At 37.8% G+C, this 22,760-nt stretch overlaps 1 protein-coding gene across 3 annotated transcripts in view; it reads right to left on the bottom strand.

The window, feature by feature from the left end:
* Positions 1 to 1,431: 1,431 nt before the first annotated feature.
* The window catches only part of wasf1 (WASP family member 1), a 554,848-nt gene continuing 533,519 nt past the window's right edge, over positions 1,432 to 22,760 (bottom strand). For all 3 annotated transcript variants that reach the window (XM_051925241.1, XM_051925242.1, XM_051925243.1), the window contains 3 exons: positions 15,848 to 16,024; positions 8,060 to 8,646; positions 1,432 to 2,568 (listed from right to left, as the gene is read on the bottom strand). In XM_051925241.1, the coding sequence (XP_051781201.1) occupies positions 2,411 to 2,568; positions 8,060 to 8,646; positions 15,848 to 16,024 (922 nt within the window). In that variant the 3' untranslated portion in view covers positions 1,432 to 2,410. The remainder of the gene's footprint in view (positions 2,569 to 8,059; positions 8,647 to 15,847; positions 16,025 to 22,760) is intronic.

The following is a 22,760-nucleotide window of genomic DNA, read 5'->3' as shown; positions in this document are numbered from 1 at the left end:
GCGGCTCTGTCCTTTCTTACACAGAGCATCAGTATTGGCAGTCCAGTCTAATTTATCATCCAGCTGCACTCCCAGGTATTTATAGGTCTGCACCATCTGCACACAGTCACCTCTGATGATCACGGGGTCCAATTATAAGAATTAAGAATTAGACGATCTACAAGTCTCCGACTTAAAGTTTAAATCCAAACAATATATTTGATCTCTTTTCGCTGTTCTCTTATTTCACCGAGTAATAATTTCCATTTGTTTGCACTAAAGCTATCTTTACTATCATTTTTTTTGAGACTTTCGAATTTTAGTACTTTCATTATCTCTAACCTGCTCTGATGTATTGCACCAACGTTTCTGAATACTTTTAAGACGTTCTACTTTGCCATCTACTCTTTGTCTTTTATTTCCAGCCCTGGGCGTGGTTAAATTTCTTGGCACAAAGTCTCGTCTCGTGGGACATGAAAGTATCTCTCTGAAAAAGTAATTTCATCCCAGGATTTTTTATTTTTATATATATATATATATATATATATATATATATATATATATATATATACACACACACACACCCACAAAATACATAGACACAGACAGACAGAGGTAATAGGCTTTGGGTTGAAAGAAGCTAATAGGTGACAGTCATAGTTCCTAGTCAGAGTATCAGAGACCATGGTGTTAATTTAATGGTAAGACCAGTGTAGATTGGCAAAACAGCCAGTAGTTTCCAACCCATGCACTAGAAAGTACCACTTCGGGTTGGACTGTGTTCCTCCTTCAAGTAGGTAGGCAGTATGGAAGATGACAAGCAGGCCAACATCTAACTTGCACATTTTTTCCCACTATAAATTGTTTTTATAGCAAAGTAGGAATTTCCATTTGGGTAAATACGAGGGCTGATTGAAAAGTAATGAGACTGTCCCTGTTTCTCTGTCATGGAGGTAGAAATGGGAATGTTACGCAGGTCATACATTGATGTGTGTCAACCTATGGTTCAACCTCCGTATTTTTCAATGTTCTGTCATAGCAAGTGGAAGCACCTCGTATGTGTCATCATGGCAGATGAAAAAGACATTCCTGTGAGAGTACGGCAGAGGTGTGTAATTATATTTTGCATTAGTATTGGGAATAGTGGTAATGAAACAACGAAAAAAAAAACGAGAAAACAACTATGCAGAAAGAAGTTCTCCTCAGATGATGAAGCGAAAAATGTCATAGCCACATCCCTAAAAGTGATGTCACAAGACAGTCTGTTACTTGACTTTGAATCGTTTAACATTGTATTCAATGTGAAGGATGCTATTTCAAAAGAGTAAAATGTTCCAAGCCTGTGGAGTCATCTGACTCAAAATAAAAAAAATCAGTCTAATTGCTTTTAAATTAGCCCTCATATCTTGTGTTAGTCCTTTATTAGTTAATTGACTACTGACTTCATATAACTTTAAACATAACATTAGGTTTTATTAAATCAAGCGAACTGTTACAATAAACAGTTACATAAGTTACAGAGTATATTCAAATTTTTTTCCACATAGAAACAGTTAGTTCTCAAGAGTGCAGGCAACGTAGAACAACACAGTACATTCATGAACAAAAATAAAAATAAAAAAATAGAAAAAATTAAATAAAACCAAAAATAAGGCATTTTACAGTACTCTATTTCAAAGTAACAATGATGATCCCCTTCAGTCAGCAAGGGCATCCTCTCCCAGTATGTCTTTTTAAGTCTGCAGTGGCATGAGAGCTTGTATCAAAAGGGCGTAAGGCTCACATTGTTTAGCAAATGTTTTGCAGCAAAAATGATATGAAAAGCCGCCTTAAGGTCTGGAGTCTTGAATGGATTCTTCAATTAGTATTCACAAAGTGCGCATACAATGGAACAACCAGTCAATACATTATGTATGTTAGCTGCTCATGCTAAACATCCAGGTACAATAAATCCTTGATTCTTCCTACAAGAAAGTGTCAGCCATTCAAAACTGGTCTCATTAAAAATACAAGAAAGCTTTGATTCTATGTATGCCAGAAGGTGGCAATGTTGACCTAAGAAGCAATCTTTGTGAAAACTCTACTCTCTACTTAATACTTCATGGATGGTCCCCCACCCCCAACCCTGGCATCACAAAATGAAGCATACATTTTGTTTCCTTCTTCTTTTGCTTACTTGGAAATTCTATGCAGCAGTCACATTTTACTTGAAGTATCAGGAGAATTTGATCATACTGAAAAAATAAGAAACCCTTCAAGATGTAGTGTACAAAGTGAGTACAAAACAGCTGCAAATGACTTTTAAATCCCACCCTCCCCCAAACAATTATCACAAATGTATGACCGCAAAAACATCAGGAAATTAAGAAAGAAATTAAAATTTGTTTTAAAAAAAGCCAAAATACTCATTCAACAGGTCTCACAAATCAATTTACTCGAGCCAATCAACTTCGTCAAATTCGGAATCATCTTCCGAGTCACTGTACTCCACAGCAATGCGGCGTGACAGAATGGTAGCCACATCATTGCCCACGCGCTCGTGTTTTGCCTCTTGTTCTCGTTGCTCTTCCACTTTGCGTAGCTGAATACCTGGGACACATACAAAACACAAAAAATAAAGGAAATGAACTAGAATCAATAATTATGTGAAATTGATTGTTATGACCAGTTACTGTACCTCTACATCAAATATGAAAATTAAAAGGAAGTGAACTAAATTAACTTCAACCATAACTTTAAACTAAGATGTATTAAGAAGACATGCAGGAGTAAAATCAGCAGTTTAAAAGCATTAATTAAAATGGCAAAAGAAATGTATTCAGGTTTGCCCCCAACCTTTATATTATCAAGTGATTACTCCAAATCCCACAGTTATGGGCAGAGTTTGATATTTATGTTTCAGTCACAACTCTACAGCTACATGTTTACATCATATCCCAAGTCAAATAAAATAAATTGTTCAAAATGTTAAATTACACTATAACGTATATAATAATGGACCCCCTGGAGTTAGTAGCAAAGGAAAAAATTAAAGCAAAACGGAAGTGCCAATATAAACAATGCTACACACCCTCTCTCTGACACACTAACGCCAAGTTCTTTGAGGCAACAAAATATTCATCAGAAGTGTGTCAAGAAAGAAACTGGGGCTCCTTGACACCATCAGTAATATGCCTGCATAATGCCCCACTGTGACAGCCAAGGCAGAACATTTCTTTCATTTCAGTCATTCTGGTGTATATAGTCATTCAGACCATAGTGTGTGTGTGTGTGTGTGTGTGTGTGTGTGCGTGTGAGTGAATATATATTTACTTATCTTTCTATTTATGTATTTACTTATTTAAAGAGCTTCTGTAAAATACCAAATGTCCCCCTGGGGACAAATAAAGTTCTATTTAATCTAAATCTCACAATAACACATTCAAAACTTTTAAAACTTTAATCTTCTGAAAAAGTACACAAGTTCTGTTAATGATTTTGAAATGACAGAAAATGTTTTTCTGCTTAATGTCTAGTTATTGTACTTGATAGAAGGAAAAAAAAGTTCTTATTTTTCAAACAAATTTGAAAATGTCTGCATGGCGTCAGGTGTTCTGAGATTGGGCTTACTGTTTTGAAAAACTTGCAGGCTTAGGTGGGTTGGTGAAGCTAAACTGGCTTCCCTCCGAACCCTGCTCTGGATAAGTGGGTTTAGAAAATGGGCAGATTGATGGAAAGTTGAAGCAGTTTTAATTTTTTATTTACTTCATTAAAGAGACTTTTTTGTTCAATAAATATTTTGTAATATTGTGTGTGTGGCAAGTGACAGGTTTACTCAGACTGCCAAACTGCTGTTTGAATAGGTGGCACACATTCAAACATAAAAACATGCACAAACACACAATACTTTACAGCCATTTAAACAGCAGCTTGAGGACCTGTTTGTTGAAGGAAGCAGCTGTGTGACATGTAAAAGAGGAATATACTGCATACAAAATATATATATTGAATTAACCTCTCTTAGATACAGTAATCTGTAATTTATGTAGTATGGAATGTTTCTCAAGTTTGTTTCAAAGACAGGTGACAAGCAAGTGAGAAGTGCCTCCCTCGCTTTCTCTTCCCCTGTACTTCTATTATTTTATGAAATTGTCTAAGAATATAGAATGGATTTAATTATCGTGCCTGTTACTTCAATAAGAGATTCTAATCCGTTGGGCCCTTGAGCAAGGACCTTAACCTGAAAATTGCTCCAGGGGCTCTGTACAATGGCTGACCCTGTGCTCTGACCCCCAAAGGACATGCAAAAACACAATTTCCCTTCTGGGATTAACAAAGTATATCAAATCAAAAATCAAATCAAACGTTGACTTTCAACATATTTACATTAGCTGTAGCCTTAAAATATAAAATATAAACCTTTGAGAAAAAAAAAGAATCCTTTATTGGAGTTTTACTTTAGTAACATAGTGCATCTGTAAGGAGTGGGGGGCATGTAGCCCATCCTCAACAAACTCTGCCTATGCCCATTGGCATAGTATTTGTTTGGATTAAGATAGGCTAGCTATATGCCAGGAATAAAACAACACTAGAATCCCTGAAGCCATATATATATATTCTTGAATAAAGGCGCACATGTTTATTTGATATTTAGACTAAAATCTTCACACATTATACACTTCACTTCATTATTAGTATAACATGGGAGTTTCTGCTTTATATATGTGTTTAGCATTTCTTGCCTCGCATTTCCTTTCATCCTACACTTACCCAGATCTCTGTAGACATGGAAAACACATGAAATGCATGTATTCTAAATAACGATATACAGTAATCCCTCCTCCATCGCGGGGGTTGCGTTCCAGAGCCACCCACGAAATAAGAAAATCCGCGAAGTAGAAACCATATGTTTATATGGTTATTTTTATATTGTCATGCTTGGTTCACAGATTTGCGCAGAAACACAGGAGGTTGTAGAGAGACAGGAACGTTATTCAAACACTGCAAACAAACATTTGTCTCTTTTTCAAAAGTTTAAACTGTGCTCCATGACAAGTAAGAGATCACAGTTCCGTCTCACAATTAAAAGAATGCAAACATATCTTCCTCTTCAAAGGAGTGCCTGTCAGGAGCAGATCATGTCACAGAGATAGAGAAAAGCAAACAAATCAATAGGGCTGTTTAACGGCTTTTAAGTATGCGAAGCACCGCGGCACAAAGCTGTTGAAGGCGGCAGCTCACACCCCCTCCGTCAGGAGCAGACAAAGAGAGAGAGAGAGAGAGAGAGAGAGAGAGAGAGAGAGAGAGAGAGAGAGAGAGAGTTTTTTTTCCAAGCAAAAATCAATACGTGCCCTTCGAGCTTTTAAGTATGCGAAGCACTGTGCAGCATGTGGTTTCAGGAAGCAGCTGCACAAAAGATAGCAAGTGAAGATAATCTTTCAGCATTTTTAGACAAGTGTCCGTATCGTCTAGGTGTGCGAACAGCCCCCCTGCTCAATCCCCCTACGTCAGGATCAGAGAAAGTCAGCGCAAGAGAAAAGTAAGTTGGGTAGCTTCTCAGCCATCTGCCAATAGCGTCCCTTGTATGAAATCAACTGGGCAAACCAACTGAGGAAGCATGTACCAGAAGTAAAAAGACCCATTGTCCGCAGAAACCCGCGAAGCAGCGAAAAATCCACGATATATATTTAAATATGCTTACATATAAAATCCGCAATGGAGTGAAGCCGCGAAAGGCGAAGCGCGATATAGCGAGGGATTACTGTACTGTATTATTTACCCTATACAACTCCAGGGTCCCCACACGTGGATAAGGAGCCTTGGCTTGAGCTGGGAGAACTTTTTGCTCGAGTTGAGCTCCGTCAAAGTGGGGGGATAGCAGGCTGCTTGTGCTGATCGACACATTTACAAAAGACACTAATGGGAGAGGTGTGAAGGAATTTAAGGTTGGCCGGGATTATGAGTTTTTTTCGTAGGCTTCAGGGATTCTAGTGTTAAAGAATATTTTATAGTTCAAATAGTAGTAGTAGTACTACATGCTGTGACCGAAATGTATGCAAAGACCCTTAAATTAAAGTCTGCAATGTTCACTTTAATCACTTCTGAATTGCTCGACTTATAATTTTAAACTGTGGAGCAGAGGGGTAAATCAAGGAGAAAATGTGTCTTTCTCCCAGACATTATTATGGAGGGCACTGTATTTCCTTAAGTTGTTAATACAAATATAAACACCAACACCATCCATTTTGTTGAGTAGAAAGGATGTAAAATGACTGGATCATGACTTTAAAGGGATTTTTAGAGGAAACAGTGTGGAACAAAAAAAATGTATTGTGTGTTCAGTCATATTTGTAATATCACTGTGGGAAACACTTTTGAGTTCCTACTTGTAAATCGTTCCAAGTTTTAATAAATGATGTGTACTGGGGACTGTAGATTGAGAAGTTGCATGGAAGTATATATGCTCTGAGGGAAATCATACACCATTAGAAAAAGGAAATGATCCCATGGGAAGCCAAAGGAATTGAGAATACAAGCAAGACAATATGGAAGTGAAGAATCAAAAGTCAACGGGAGCTGCTGGCTACTGCTTCATTGCCTAGTGGCTGTCCAGAATATTTTCCTGTTACCTGACATGCCGGTAATGACCTTATGGTGTTTCCTAGTAGAGTTATGACTGTATGAATAAGAATAAAGAATTAAAAATAGGTGCTATCACTGTGGCCCTCTGTGTACATTAAACATAAGAATTTATTAAATGTTATTGTATATAGTGCCATTTGGCATTAGCCTTAGTTATTTTGGTAAGTCTTCATTGAACACATTTCATTTTTAACAGAGTTTGAGCTTTCTAAATAATTTTTTAACGTATTATCCATTAATCTCCAAGCCTAATTACAGTGTCTCCATGGGCCAGTGCCTAGTACAGCAATATCAGACATAAAGCAGGAATCTACCCTGGGTGGGGTGCTAATCCATCAAAGGTCACATTCATATACACACCTTACTGGGTGAATTTTGTCTGCTAATTTACCTCTTTCTGATTTTTTAAGGAAAACCAGAAAAGAAAAGAAAAAGCCACACACAAATGTGAAAAATGTTCATATTAAAGAATTTGAAGGTAGTGCTACCTCTCATGCCACCATGCTGCTGTCAGATCAGCTATTCATTTATTTCTGTTTGTTTCAATTTAACTAAAGCATATTTCAAAATTACATTCATACAATGCTAAACCTGCATGACAGTATTTTTACATTGGTTATTCAATGTGCAGTATAATTTACATTGGTGCTTGGGACTGTGATTGATTTTGATTAGCTTCCTATGATGCACGACTGTAGAGATTTTTTAGAGGCATGTATTCCTCTTGCATATTTTAAACTCTTAAGCAGGTTCCAATGGCCATACAAATGGCATTTCAAATACAGTATGTGGCAACAGAGGTTAATCATGGTTATAAAGATTGATTGCCTCTCTCTCTCTATTTTTACATAACACTATACATTTAACTTAATGTATAATAGATTTAACTTCCAATGCCAATCCACTATAGAATAAAGCAATGATTCACCCATGAAATCTGACCAAGAGTATAATGCCTGTGAAATAAACCATCTTGATTTTATGTTTGCCTGTTGTCATCTAACTTAGGGTAAATGGAAGCAAATGTAGTTCTCCTTATTAGATCATCTTAGGTTAATGCATTTTCTGTGTACTCTGTGATAGAGCATCGCAGTGCAAATAGTATGGCAAGAAACCTAATTCCCATATTTTATCGGCTGAGGCATTGTGACAAAATCACAGTTACCCAAAGGGTAACAGTCAAACAATATCACCAAAAGCGCATTTCTAAAATGTGTAAACTAAGAGGCAGACCCCGCTGTCTGATTTGTAATGCATTTGATAGAAAAAACAAGCAATTTACAGTCTGAAAGAACACATCTGTCCTATAATATTAAATGCTAAAGGATACTGCCTGTGGAATGCTCTCACTTGTGGTGATGACGCATGACATCTTCAGCTGCATGGTAAATACTGACCTTAGCACGCATAATATAAGCATGCTGTAAACCCCCAGCTGAATGAAAAAAAATATTTTTACCTTTGCGTATTGCTTCCAGAAGCACGCTTCGAGCATCACTGATAACAGGAAGGGTGGAAAGATGCCTTTTGGATTCTGGGCCATGGGGCACATGGGATGGAGGTGATGGGGCAGCAGTTGACAAAAAGGAAGGCACAGGGGGGGGACCAGGGAGTGCAGGAGCTGGAGCAGGGGAAGCAGACCTAAGTCCTGGCAAGGGCAGAGGAGGTGGTGGTGGTGGAGGAGGAAGTGTCTGGCTTTCATTCTGTGAAGGATGAGGGGGCATTTTCTCTGGAATATGAGAAAGTCTGGCAGGAGAGCCAGACTGAGTGAGTGGTGGCGCAATGGGAGGAGGTGCAGGGTGAAGCACACCAGGAGCTATTTGAAGTGGGGCTGGGGGAGGTGGGATTGCTGGAGGTTGCATGGTTGGAGGAGGTGGCACTGGAGGAGGAGGAGTGCCCCGTAGCCCAGAGGGTGGGATGGTGGATGGCAGTGGAGGTGGTGGTGGTGGCAGTGGAGGTGGCGGTGGTGGAGGAGCAGAAGGATTTAGAAATACTGGTGTCCTGGCTGGAGACTGAGGGCGACTATCCGTTAGCCCAGAACTAGAGCTATAAAGAAAGAGAAAACAGGATATCAACAGATAGATATGAACTGCTCCTTAAAACAATTACTTTGCATGTCCTGTAAAGATATAAAACAAAAATTTCAAGTGGGAAATAGCATGTTATTACCAGTTAAAATGCAAGCCATATATGGATATAATGATTAGAGACATTCATTTTAGTGCAAAAAGCAGGGAATATTGAAAGAGACTATTCTGTTTAAATGTAAAGCCCACATTTTAATAACAATTAGCAATAATTTGTCTTGTCATGCAACTTTGTAACAAAAAGAGACGCTGATTGATGATCAAGTCTCAAATGATCTGTTAATGAAACTGAAAATAAATGAAAAAATTTCAATGTTTACAGCATCATGAAAAAGTTTACTTTGAGATAAACATAAAAAGAAAAAAGTAACACTTGAATGGCATTCCATCCAGGATAGACATCAGCGGGGTTAAATTCTTGTGTATGGATAAAATAAGAAAAAAGTAAAAATAATTTTAATAATTTCTACTGCCATGACAGTAAGTATACCAAGGACAGGATGCCCTTAGTAGCGTATTTACATATAAAACCAATACACATTTTTTTCTCTTCAAATTCAGCTTTCAGGTAATTTTGGAAGAAAAAGTAATGAGGCTAAGAAATATGTTTAAGGCAACAATCCAAATTTTATAAAATATTTAAAAGAAAAAGATGGTTACTGATTATATATATTCAGATTTATGGCCATAAAAAAATCTTTCACAGACTTTACTGCATATAAATCCAAAAACAGTCATAAAAACATTAATTATAGTGATGATGGGAAAATTGTTTTATACTTAATTATCATCAGATAGATTGCATGAGATATCAGTTGTAGCTAGGAGTCTCAGTTAACACTTGATCTTCAGAACACGACAGGACATCCACCAGAAGCTAAGCCATTACTTGGATGAAAAACCATCTTAGAAAACCTTGGGTTGCTGCTGTGTGTGGATCCTAAAGTGCCAGTGAAGTGACAGGGACACTGTGCTGTCCATTGGATGAGACATAATACACACTGAGAACCTGACTCTCTGTGGTCAATAAACACTCCTTGGCATTCTTTGAAAAGAGTAGGGTGTATCCTGATGTCCTGTCTAAGCATCCTGGCACAATAATGTCTGTCGTTGCATCTTCCTGGGGGGTGCTACAAAATGGTGGTGGTTGAAGTGTTTCCATTCTATCTATGTAAAGCCCTCTATGTAGAGCACTCTGTATTGATAAAAACACTATATAAATGTAATTAATAAATAAATAATATCATGGAGCTCTTGGATGGTTCACTGCATGGACGTTATATTGAGCTATCACATAAGTTTTACCCATTTTCAGGCTTGTTTGGCCAACAGTTTTAATCAGGCAAATTCTGTATTTCAGAGAATCAACTCGATGGTTTGCCCAAAATCATCTTTAAGCCAGTATACACCTAGTCTACTGATGAGGTGACAGATTAGCCTCATTTGTAAAATGTTATACTGATAATGTCCAGTATAACAGTTTGAAGCAAGCCAGCTCATAATTCAGTAAAGGCAATTTCCCATTGGTTAAGAAGATGAGCTGAAATGAAAATTAGGAGGTATTTCATTTTCTTATCAATCACACTTGAAATGTTGCCATAAATTTAATAGGGCCCTACTGTAGTATTGATAATTTCTGTGTAAGATATACAGTATTCTACCAATAATATAGTGGTCTATCTTCTGTTATTTTTAGTAGCATTAAGAAATGAGATTAGAATCTTTGTCTAATAATTTCAGTAAAATGAGTCATATGAGATATTTATATGCTTTTTGCTAACCGACTCTAAGTAAAGCTTGATCCCACTACAGTTGCAGCATTATAAGATTTTAAAAACAAAGCTACTTAAAACAGCATAGCACTGGAGGCTGTGACACCAGTGGGCACATGCCAGATTAGCATTCTTCGGTCCCATTGTTTGATAACCCAGACCTTGTATGGCTGAGGTAGGACAAGAGTAAAGGGAAAAACATGTCTGGGGAATCATGGAACCCTCACTAATTGTCCAGTTGAAGGTAATCTACACCAAGGCACACCATCAGAAGTCAGCTAGGTCACCTATTCCAAGTTTTGAGACAAACACGGCTATTCTTGCAGCTGAACATGAGTATATGCCATATGCAGTTAAGTAGGTCACTCTAAATGACACTCAGTTTAGTCTTCAATGTAATGGATGCTGAATATTTTCCTCGGTTACCAATACTGCAGAATTTACTCTTAAAATAATGCAGGCTTGAAACAGAGTGTTTTATTGAAACTTGACTCTGCAGTTACTAGACACACTGTAAACTCACTCATCACTAATTTGTCACAGTATACACTCATTCAGTTCAGTCTGTCTTTCCTCTGAACAGAATACTCTCTTCACTTTGTGCCAGATTAAACAGTACACTCCAGATCAAAATTATTATGATTTGTTCTAGTTCTTTTTTTTTTGCTTCACAGGAATTTTTTTTGTTTGTTTATTGTGTACCTTTGTTAAGATCTATCATCCTATTAATAGCATAGTTTCAGAGCACTGAAATTTTTTTAATTGTTTTTGTGTGTGAAACTGCAGATTTTCTTTTTGAGCATTTATTAACAATGTGTCTAGGACACACTGCCTCCTAAGCAAGCACTATGCACCATGTCATGGGTGCTCATCTTTATAACTCAGCATGGTAGTGCAACATGGAGATTCAGGATCCAACAGTCATACTAAACAACTTCACCTTTGAGGACACATGCTGAACATATTCTGAGTTTCTGGATTCACAGTGGTTCTCTCTTTTGTCTTTGTAGCAGTCTTTTGGTGTCAGCTTGCTTTTATGTTATGCTAGTTTCAAGTCAAGATATTTGGTGTGACAGCTCACCTTCAGGTTGTTACATGGTTTGGAGTATAGGAATTTATAGCACAGCCTTTTGGTTTAATATCTTCAGACAATTCTTGTTTTAGCTTCACTTAGAGTTTTGTAGTCTGGTATTAGGCAACAAACAGCATGTTAGAGATTTAGATATTGGCTTTTGCCTCAGTTTCTTGAATACATGTGCATCTCCTGGTCCATTTTGAAACCATCCTTGTAGTTTCCCACTAATTCTATTGCCAGCAGGCAATTCAGAAAGATTGTCTGAAATTGTAAAAGGCGGGTAGTTCACTGTGGTCCAGCAGAACCACTTGGATCCCCATGACTGGCAAAACAAACCTTGAACAACTTTAGGATCATCTGAAACAGTACACTGTTCTATTATCTCAGAAGTTACTTGAAACAACATATGCTAACTCTGGTCTATGCTTAGCTTGAAATCATATAGATACACTTCATTCTGTCTATACTGGAAACTGTCTAGGCTTTTACACTTGATGGATGTCATATACAATCACACAACTCAACTTTCCCTTGAAAAACAATTTTAACAGTGTATCTTCATAGACTAAACATAATGAGAGACAACCAGGTATCTTAATATGGCAATTGTCCAATTAAAACTCTGATCAATGAGCCAGCAGAAACACCTTCTTCAAGTCAAGTGCTCTTACACATATACAGTAATTGACTTTATAATAGCTGTTATTCACTTAAGACAGTAAATATTCAGTCAGTTAAATCATTGGTTTCTTAATACAAAAAATCCCTTAAAACAAAACGTACCTTGGATGAAAAAGCAAACTCAAGTTCAAATCAATGTGAAGTTGCTTGAAACTGAATATACTTGCTCTGCATTTATTTCTAATCACTGTCACGCAATGAGCATGCGAGGATCACCTTACAGGCTCAACTCAGGTATGTAATACCACCCCAGGAAGAGAGGGGGAACTATTGCTCATGGTATTGTCTCTCACTCCACAACTTCAAAAAGACACCCAATGGTGCAACTGACCCTGCCCTCATCGCCCCAAGAAGCCCTGCCCCTTCTGGTTGGAGCTGTATAAAGTTGAACATCCCCAGAAGGAGGGTGTCAGTTTTGGACCTGAGCCTACCACAAGATGGAGCTCCCAAACCAGACCTGCTCTTCAGAACTACTTTGGTTAAAAGGCCTAAGGCGACTTGCTCATGAATGATATCAGCTCACCCGATTCATGCTGAGTTTATGCCAGAATATACACTCACTAAATGCTCTCTCCTTTCACTTACAATAAAATATACTCACTCAGCTTACTTTAAAAGTAAACCAGAAATATTGTTGAATTAACTTTGAACTCACTTGAAACAGGACACAATTCACTCTGCGCTCTTTCAAACAGTTTACCACTCAGTAGTTCAGTTCAATCTGGTTTTTCTAGAAAAGGTGCACACTCCTTCAGTTCACTCTGCATGAACTTCACACTGCCAACTCTTATTTGGTTTACTCTGTATTTGGCTATACACAGAATGCACTTGTTATTTGTGAACCCTTATGAATCTAAAAAGAGCAGAAATCAAGCCCACAAAAAATAAGAAAATGAGAATCTCAGAGCAGCACAGTTATATAAAAGGGAACACTTGTACTTCACAAATCTAGCATCAAGGGTTCAAATTCTGCACCAAGTCTATGGCTGTGTAGAGTCCACATTTCCCAACCATGTCTGTGTGAACACCAGGTACTCAGTTTCACTTCCTGCACCGCCAAAGAAGCATGTGTATGGTGTACTGACATCTAAATTGTCGGTGTGATGGACTGTTTAGTTCAGAAGTGGTCCTGACTTATGGCCAGCACTGACAGGATAGGCTCTGGTCCCCTACTACCGTGAACTAGAAGTTTAAACAGGTTGCATCTCATAATCTAATGTTAATGCATTTATGTGAGCAGACTTTTGATATGTAATAGATTTTTTTAACAATCAAAAAAAAAGATATTCAACTGCATCTAACAAGTGAACGAAAAAGTACATGTGACATTTGTAATGCAGCAGAAGAGTCAATATTAAAACTCTTAGTATTATTTGAAATATTCTGACAGAGATTAATGAACCATAATGAGCATAACTTTAATTGAATTTTATTTGAAATTCCTATGATGAAAGTATAACAAGCCATTAAAATTTGATGTACAAATTTTCAATGGAGAGTAAAGTAAAGTTAGTCAGAGTAATCTTTTTCTAGCAAGCAAAAATGTGAATTAAGCAATAACACTCTGTTTGAAAAGGGATTTTTCACATCTGCCTTGAACAGCTAATTCCAAGCCACATTTTTTCCTCAGAACTATATGCTACACTGTTATGAATGCAGAAAAATTGAGTGGTAATTCTATATGAAAATGAGGAGAAAAGCAAATATGATACATTTACAAAGACCAAGCAGATAATCACACAAATCTACTACTGTAATTTTAAAGACAAGACGTTTTAAAATGTTGAAGTCTTTGCTGGGGCCATGCATTCTTAAGAGATTTAATGGCGAGTGCAGCAATATTGCAAAAAGTTGTATATATATTTCTATTTGTTATATATGTCTTTCCACATAAGAACTGTCACAGATATCATTGTCACTTGTGTTGAGTGCCGGAATTTGGCAAAACATTTTTTGCAGTGAATATGCTGTGTCCACTGATGACCTTGTCCACCGACTATTTTCCTGGAAATTTGCGTTACTGGTGGTTTAGGCAAACATATTTTTTTCTATGTGCCCCATGATGCTTTGTGAGGACAGCATGACATCAAAGAGCTGTAGCAGCCATTCACAGAACTTTCACGCATTCTTACTGTAATATAAGGTATTTTCTTTTATTAATCGTGAGCAAGCAAGTACTCACACTGCATGACAGAGACACCAGTTGTATATGTGCACAAACTGTTTGGACACGTTCAGTCCGACTGACAGGCCATGACATCACGTCTCTCACTATACGTGTACATGGCCCCAACAGACAGTTTCAAAAATGATGGCCACAAGCTTCTCAAAACATTGACAAAAAAGAGGTGTGCTAGTGCCTATTTGCTGTACCGTGGTCTGAAATTTCAAAGAACAAGGAGTAACTGGACGCATTGATGAATGAGATGTGGATAATACAGTCTGTCTATTTTACAGAGAGATCTTTGTGTGTTTAGAGAATGCTGTGTATGTTTATTTCAGGATGCTTTTGTTATTGCCCATTTACTTCTAAGTGTTTTGCTATATAATATTTAGATTTTTGAAATCAAAAATGTGAAATGGCAGTAGAGCACCGCATGGCTAATCATTTATACAAATTAGCCATGTGCATAGCTGCAATTCCCAAAACAAGCCTTAAAGGAGCTGTGAAATAATAAAAACAAAAAAATCATTACTATTTACAAGGTGTCTCTTTCTGCTTGAAGAAGAAAGTGCGAAGCATCAGCACAGATACTATATATGGGAACAAAAAAAGACCTCACTACACCCAGGTCTGCAACTTCAAACAATGGAATGAGCCAATCCATTCAGCTACCTCGTGGCACAGCCATTGTGTGCCCCAAGACTGAAACTCTGCGAGTGCAATGATCTACATTTTATTTACAGTTTGCTAGTTTGTTGTATTTTATTTGTGGTATTTGCTCTCTCTGCATCTTTTGTTGTTTGGTGCATATATATTTGGCCACAATAATCACTCCAGTATAGTTGGTTGACTTTTCCCTAGCCCCTCCAGGAACACTTAAAAGACAACTGTACCATTATAATTCACTTAAAACTAGTTCAGGTCCTCCTTCCTCACTGAACTTAAGGCATTTCGCCAAGTTTGGAGAATATCACAAACATTTCCATGATTCTGCCAAAAAACACAGCCAAACAAACTCTGCAGTGTTTGCTCATCACTAACTCTTATGTTGTAAAAAATTTCAGTGCAGCATAATGGAAGTAGGATGGCATGGTTGTGTTGTCATTACTACCACTGCCTCATGTTTCCTGGAGACTGGATTTATGTGAGAACCCTGCCACTGCTCACCTGGAGTTTTCACATTCTCTGCTTTTCTGTGTGTATTTTTTCCTGTGAAGTTTTATTTTTTTCCTGTATCTCAAGGATATGTGTACTACGTTAAGTGTTGATCCTAAATCAGAGAGTGACCAAGTCTTCTTGCTGAAGAACTGGATTCTCATCCAGTGTTTGTTGATGGCTTTCACTGATTGCTGTTGGGTTTAAGAACTGGATCCTATGCCAGACCCTCACCCCCTTCCCCCAAAAGAAATGATTAAGGTATTTTGAAAGGTGTGGATGTATAGGTAATAGAAAAAAAGAAAGATTTTACCTGATAACTGATGGTGCTTTGAAGTCCCCAGTTCCATGTGTTGGAGGAGGTGGAGGGGGTTCATGTGGTCTTATATACATCCTATCTGCAGTTCTGTTGAGGAGTTCATTCATCTGACTGTAAGGTAGAGCTGCCAGTGAGAAGGGCCCATCAATATGCTCCATGTAAACAGGCTGCCTATAAACAAACAAACAAACAATCACCAGGAACTCAAGATAAAACACATTCTGGAAAGATTAAAGTCCAAAGAATTCAAGCTTGCATCCCATCTGTGAGAACTAATGTAACACAATATGTACTAAGTTATTCTGTCTGATTCTAATCTTGGGAAAAAGGTCACTATCCATCAAGTGAGTAAATCATTCAGAAGGGCTATTATTACACATATAGGCAAATAAAATATGAATCTGTGCTTGGGTTGACAAATTGACCTACAGAGAGTTCTTAACATGAGAGGTGGTGTCAATATTTCTACAGAAATTTTTTGGAGTGATGTTCATTGTTGTATCTGTGTGTTTGTGTCAAAGTGTATGGGTGTGGACTCAATAACTCAAAAATGAATCATTCAATTTCAATGAAATCCTTATGCTTTTAGCAAATTCTGTCCAATGGAGTTTACTTTACAGAGGTAACGAAACACTGTATACTAATGAAACTACACAACACAAACAAAGATGATTTGTAAATAAAAATGGCAGTGTCCAGAAGTAATGTTGTGACTGATTCATTTCATCCGCAAATAACACTTTTGCCTGACTGGCATTCAGGGACATAGCATGCATTGGGTCTTCAAATGGATGCATTATGGGGAAAAACTGGAGGTTTGACTGATACCCTGCATCTGTATTAGGATTTCTATACTGAAAGTTGGGGAAGCTTTAAATCACAAAGGTTGTAGGGAGGGTATGGAGGGGTGGGTCTGTGCAAGCAGCTTCAGACACAAGGCAGGATGGGGGAAGTGGCAATTCACTGCAGGATGAAGAAACTATATTCATGTCTGAAAATGTGAAAATAGTTTACTTTGCATAGGGATGCTATTTTGTAAATATTGCATAAAACAAAGAGGTGCCTTGGCTGCACAGGTGTTAGCACTGTTGTCTCCCAGTCCACAGTGATTACAAATTATTCTTTTATGTGTGTGGTTTTGCACAGATACATACAATTCCATAACCCCTCTTGCTGTATAACTTAGAAAAAAGCTTTATTAGACACTTACAATTTCATTTATTAGGAATTTGTGCTAATTTATTTATGGGCAATAATAGACAGGGCCAAGGAAACAAGAAGCCCTGTGGTTATTGCTGATTGGTCCTTCTGGTTTTGGGTGGCACTAATGAAAACTGTGCACTGCTCTTGCCTTTAAAATGGCAAGAGATCAAAAACCAAATGGCTGCATAAATAACATCTTATGAGATTATGAGAACCTTCATGCAAATTATCAATCAGGATAACATTTGTATTCTCATTTTATGAGCATTTGAGTCACCTCAATGGACACTTCTGCATATTTGAAAGCATACATATGTGGAAAGTTTTTTTTTTTCTTTCCTTTTTTACCTATACCTATACAGTAATCCCTCCTCCATCGCGGGGGTTGCGTTCCAGAGCCACCCGCGAAATAGGAAAATCCGCGAAGTAGAAATCATATGTTTATATGGTTATTTTTAGAATGTCATGCTTGGGTCACAGATTTGCGCAGAAACACAGGAGGTTGTAGAGAGACAGGAACGTTATTCAAACACTGCAAACAAACATTTGTCTCTTTTTCAAAAGTTTAAACTGTGCTCCATGACAAGACAGAGATGACAGTTCTGTCTCACAATTAAAAGAATGCAAACATATCTTCCTTTTCAAAGGAGTGCAAAGCAAGCAGTCAAAAAAAAAAATCAATAGGGCTTTTAAGTATGCGAAGCACCTCCGGTACAAAGCTGTTGAAGGCGGCAGCTCACACCCCCTCTGTCAGGAGCAGGAAGAGAGAGAGAGAGAGAGATAGAGACAGATAAAAAAAATCAATACGTGCCCTTTGAGCTTTTAAGTATGCGAAGCTCCGTGCAGCATGTCACTTCACGAAGCAGCTGCACACAGCCCCCCTGCTCACACCCAGCGCAGCTCAGCGCAAGAGAGAGAGAGAGAGAGAGAGAGAGAAAGTAAGCTGGATAGCTTCTCAGCCATCTGCCAATAGCGTCCCTTGTATGAAATCAACTGGGCAAACCAACTGAGGAAGCATGTACCAGAAATTAAAAGACCTATTGTCCGCAGAAACCCGCGAAGCAGCGAAAAATCCGCGATATATATTTAAATATGCTTACATATAAAATCCGCGATGGAGTGAAGCCGCGAAAGGCGAAGCGCGATATAGCGAGGGATCACTGTATTAGTAAGAGGATTTTAAATGGCCTATACAGCATCACTGTACATAATACAGACTAATGCTAAGCTGAATGTCAGAAAGGCTTTAGGCGAAGACAGACTGAGAATGCATAAGTCCCCTTTTCTCCTTATTGATTGTGACATAACCACATTAAATCATTTAATATGTCTCCATGTTTTTAGATACACTAAACTGAAATGATGGAAGTGAAAATTTTTCTGGTCCATGTGTTTTTCATAACATACATTAAAAAATAAAATCACAAAACTAACACTGAGAAAATCATACATGCAGTAGCAAAGTGGGGTGTTCCCAATGTCTATCATATTCCCAACGTCTATCATATTGTTGTTAGATAAAGCAGAGAGATGTGAACAACGTCATATAACCAGAATCCAGGATTAAATTTTGTCAAACTAATTTATCAGTTAAATCTAGCAATAATTGAAATGTTCAGTGACACTGAATCAGTCTCAATCTGTGCCTCATTAAAACCCTTAATAAAGGTTTGGCAATACAAAAGGTCTGCACCTTGTTCTACATTTTTTCTTAGAAATCAATCTTAAACAGATTTGAGACAACATGTGAAAAGGATACTGAGGATCTTACATGCCACCTCATGCTTTATAAATGACAGGGTGGCAATGGGTCAATAGATGTTAATTAGCCAAGGACAAGGGCTATTAGAAAGCGCTGCTTTGAATTTGTGCACACCACAGATATTTATATATGGGATTAATTGTCTGCTCTTTATTCAGTCAGTGAAAGGCTTCACTAGGAAAAATGCATGCGGAAATATCTAACTGAAATCGTTTTCCATACTTTTAAAGGTATTTGTTAGCTAATGCTAATGTACAGTGAACGTGATGAGACTAACAAAGAGTGGCAAACCTCTGTAAGCAGGCAGCCCTCTTCATCCCACCACAGTCTAAATGACATGCAAGTAATAGTCCCATACAGACAGCACACAGTGACTGCCAGTTCCACTTTTCAACGAATGAACTGTGTAACTGAAAGATGACATTTGCGCATTATTTGCACCCAGTTAACTTGATTTTTAGCCAATAATTACTGGAGTGGCTGCTTTACTAGCTCCTAAATATCAAAATATGGCAAGAAACTTGTAATCTGCTTCAGCATTCCACTGCCTTAATATATCCACATACAGTACAATGCCTGTTGTCATAACCTTAAAGGGGGCACAGGGGAAAAGTGGTAGTGCAGCTGCCTCATAAATTAAGGGTCCTGGGTTCTAAATCTACAGTACATCGGTCAATGTTCAAACTGAGTATCATGGCAAATGATGACAGAGAAATTGTCAGCATCATCATATTCGGCAACAATGACCTCATTGTAATTGAAAAATTTTTTTGCCTTTTGTTATGTTCATTATTTTAACATCTTTTATTTCCTCATTATATTCATTGTTTACGTGAGCTTTTTCACTGGAGGTTATATTGGTGGCTATATTTCATGTACAATTCTGCCTTCTCTGCTTGGATTATTCTCTAGGTACTCCAGCTGTCATTACAAATCAAAAGAGGTGCAGCACAGTTGGTGACTCTAAATTGGCCCTGTATATGTGCATTAGTATGCCCCTCTGTTGACTGCCACCCCATTCCAAGTTGGCTCCTATGCAAAGTACAATAATACCTAGATAGACTTTGGCCCCATCCAAACATAAATGTGAATTATGGGGTTTAGACAACTGATTGATATTCATACACAGTGTTGTCAGAGAATACAAATACAGGATAATCAAGAAGTGTTCAGCAAAAACATAAAACAGGAATGTATTTAATTCTTTCCTCGTAATACATAAAAGGAAAGGGCTTTAATAGGCTTCTATAATTTACAACATACTATAGCTTGTTGTCTTTTCTATACCTTTATGACTTGGAGAACAGCTGCAGTAGAAGAAAAGCAGTGCTATTCATATATTTTGGAAAGTGTTTTAAAAATACCCAATTATGGCTGACCACCTTTTACTCTTTGCCTTTTCCCCAGCTAATGGAATCTTAGCACACTGCCTTCCAGCATGGAACTGGTCGATGCTTTTACTTCTTTGTTTAAAAGCTTTCAGAAAACCAGATGTGTCCTATCAGTAAGTGCTAGTGAATTATAGAGAGACAGAGAGGGAGAGAGAAGTGAGAGAATGAAAATAAAGAGGAGTACGTGCTGAAGCTTTATAAAGCCAAGAATTTTGAAAAGGTATGTGCCGAAATTGACTGTACTAAAAAATAGAGCAGCTACCAAATTAAACAGAATGATATGCAGTAATAACTGAAAACGGCAAACCAGCATATTAAAATATGAATACATGTAATGCGTGAAATACTGCAAATCTCCCAATAAAGCAGTGGCTTTACAACCTTATCTCTATGGCTCAGATTATTCTCACATTCTCAAGATACTCACTTATCTTCATTGCAAACAAACAGCCTGCAAATTGACACAACTTTAAAATCATATATTTAAACAATAAATTGCTGATCATAAGAAAAGCGATAAACAACTTTAAAATCATATATTTAAGCAATAAACTGCTGATCATAAGAAAAGCGATAAACAACCATGCAGATTTGAGCATAACAGATCCTTTAGTGGAATTCCAAACCACACTGCAGATGCTATCAACACCCTAAGTGGCCCTGGAAGGAAAAAAGTTATCCTCACCACATGTTCTGGGCAGAAGCTGGGGATAAATTTCATTTTTTGCAAGATAAAGCTGCATTACAAGCTGCTGTTGTTACTGGTGTATAGATCAAGACTTTATTCCCCATGTGTTAAAGCATTTGTCACACTTGAAGTAATAGAACAGTAAGATAAATAAAGTGCATTTTGGGGGGCTGGTAATTAGGCCATTTTTACTAGTCAGCATGAACCAAAATCTCTAAAGAATGTGTCTGGTATCTTGTTAAATCTATGCCTTACAAAATTCAGAGGTATAGGTTCTGGAAGCAAAATGGGCACTTTGATACTAGATAGGTATACCTAATAAAGCGCGTACAACATGTATGTAAGTAGAATTGTATAAATGTATAATTATTTGTGAATGCTACATTGTATTTTATGTTTACATTGAATTGTACTTTGAAAGTGGGATGCACACAAGCACAGTGGCTAGTACAATAGCTCCAGAATCTTGAGTCTCAGTCCTGGCGAGCTCATCAGTATCATGGATTGTGTACAGAGTGTGTGGGATTCCTCCTTTCTTCAACATACTTAACACTTGCACACTGGACAAATGGGCATTTATCATTAAATACCATATCTGTAGCAGGTATATGACAGTTCATCTGATGAAACTTATACAACTAAAACATCAATTCCAAAATACAAGGACAACAGTAATCATCATTTTCAACAGCCCCAAACAATGAGTTTCATAAAAACACATTTAGACGCATTTAATTTAAATTAGTGCAGTTAAGGTCAGTCCTCTCTCAGCTCAAGAATAAGTGCTGTTTCTAAATGTAATAGCTCAAAGCATTTACCAGAAATAAGGAGGGTGGTCAGGTTGTGATGAGTCAGATATGATCTTTATGGTTTTGCTACTTTCATGATGTAAAGCTTAAAGTATTACATAGTTTGCTCAGTATCACAAGTACTAATTAATGCATGGCAAAAGCAGTATATTGACAACTGCAAAACACATAAAAAAGAGCGGCATAATTTCTGTATATAATATTAATATAGTACTAATAAAGATTATTATATTATGTGACCTGATGTCAACACAGAGGAAAAAACAGAATAACATTATCACTTATCTAAAATGTCAGTATGGCATATTGTGTCATATGCATGATTATAGTGAGTCTCTTCAAGGGTATGATCTGAAAGCAACACTAGGAAGAACTTGGATGCAACAATGTCACTTGTTTTTCTGCTTCAGCCCCACCTCTGGCCCTGCCTCTTCCATTCCTGACTACATAAGATCCTAGCCACGTTCAATACAGCATCAATTGTGAAATGACTATACTATAGTATAGTACTATTTCACAAGCTGTGAAATACAGAGAAAGGAGTTACACAATAATAAATATAATTACATTGTACATAACAATGGACAGATGTTATCTTTAATAATACATTATAGAATACTGTATATCAGGGGTGCCCACACTTTTTCGGCTTGTGAGCTACTTTTAAAATGACCAGGTCGAAATGATCTAAGGGCGGCACGGTGGCGCAGTGGTAGCGCTGCTGCCTCGCAGTTAGGAGACCCGGGTTCGCTTCCCGGGTCCACCCTGCGTGGAGTTTGCATGTTCTCCCCGTGTCTGCGTGGGTTTCCTCCGGGCGCTCCGGTTTCCTCCCACAATCCAAAGACATGCAGGTTAGGTGGATTGGTGATTCTAAATTGGCCCTAGTGTGTGCTTGGTGTGTGGGTGTGGGTGTGTTTGTGTGTGTCCTGCGGTGGGTTGGCACCCTGCCCAGGATTGGTTCCCTGCCTTGTGCCCTGTGTTGGCTGGGATTGGCTCCAGCAGACCCCCGTGACCCTGTGTTCGGATTCAGCGGGTTGGAAAATGGATGGATGGA

This window comes from Erpetoichthys calabaricus, chromosome 3 (genome assembly GCF_900747795.2).
Source record: "Erpetoichthys calabaricus chromosome 3, fErpCal1.3, whole genome shotgun sequence".
Classification (NCBI taxonomy): Eukaryota; Metazoa; Chordata; class Cladistia; order Polypteriformes; family Polypteridae; genus Erpetoichthys; species Erpetoichthys calabaricus.
The sequence above is the reverse complement of the archived record's forward strand: the minus strand, read 5'-3'. Positions and strand labels throughout refer to the sequence as shown.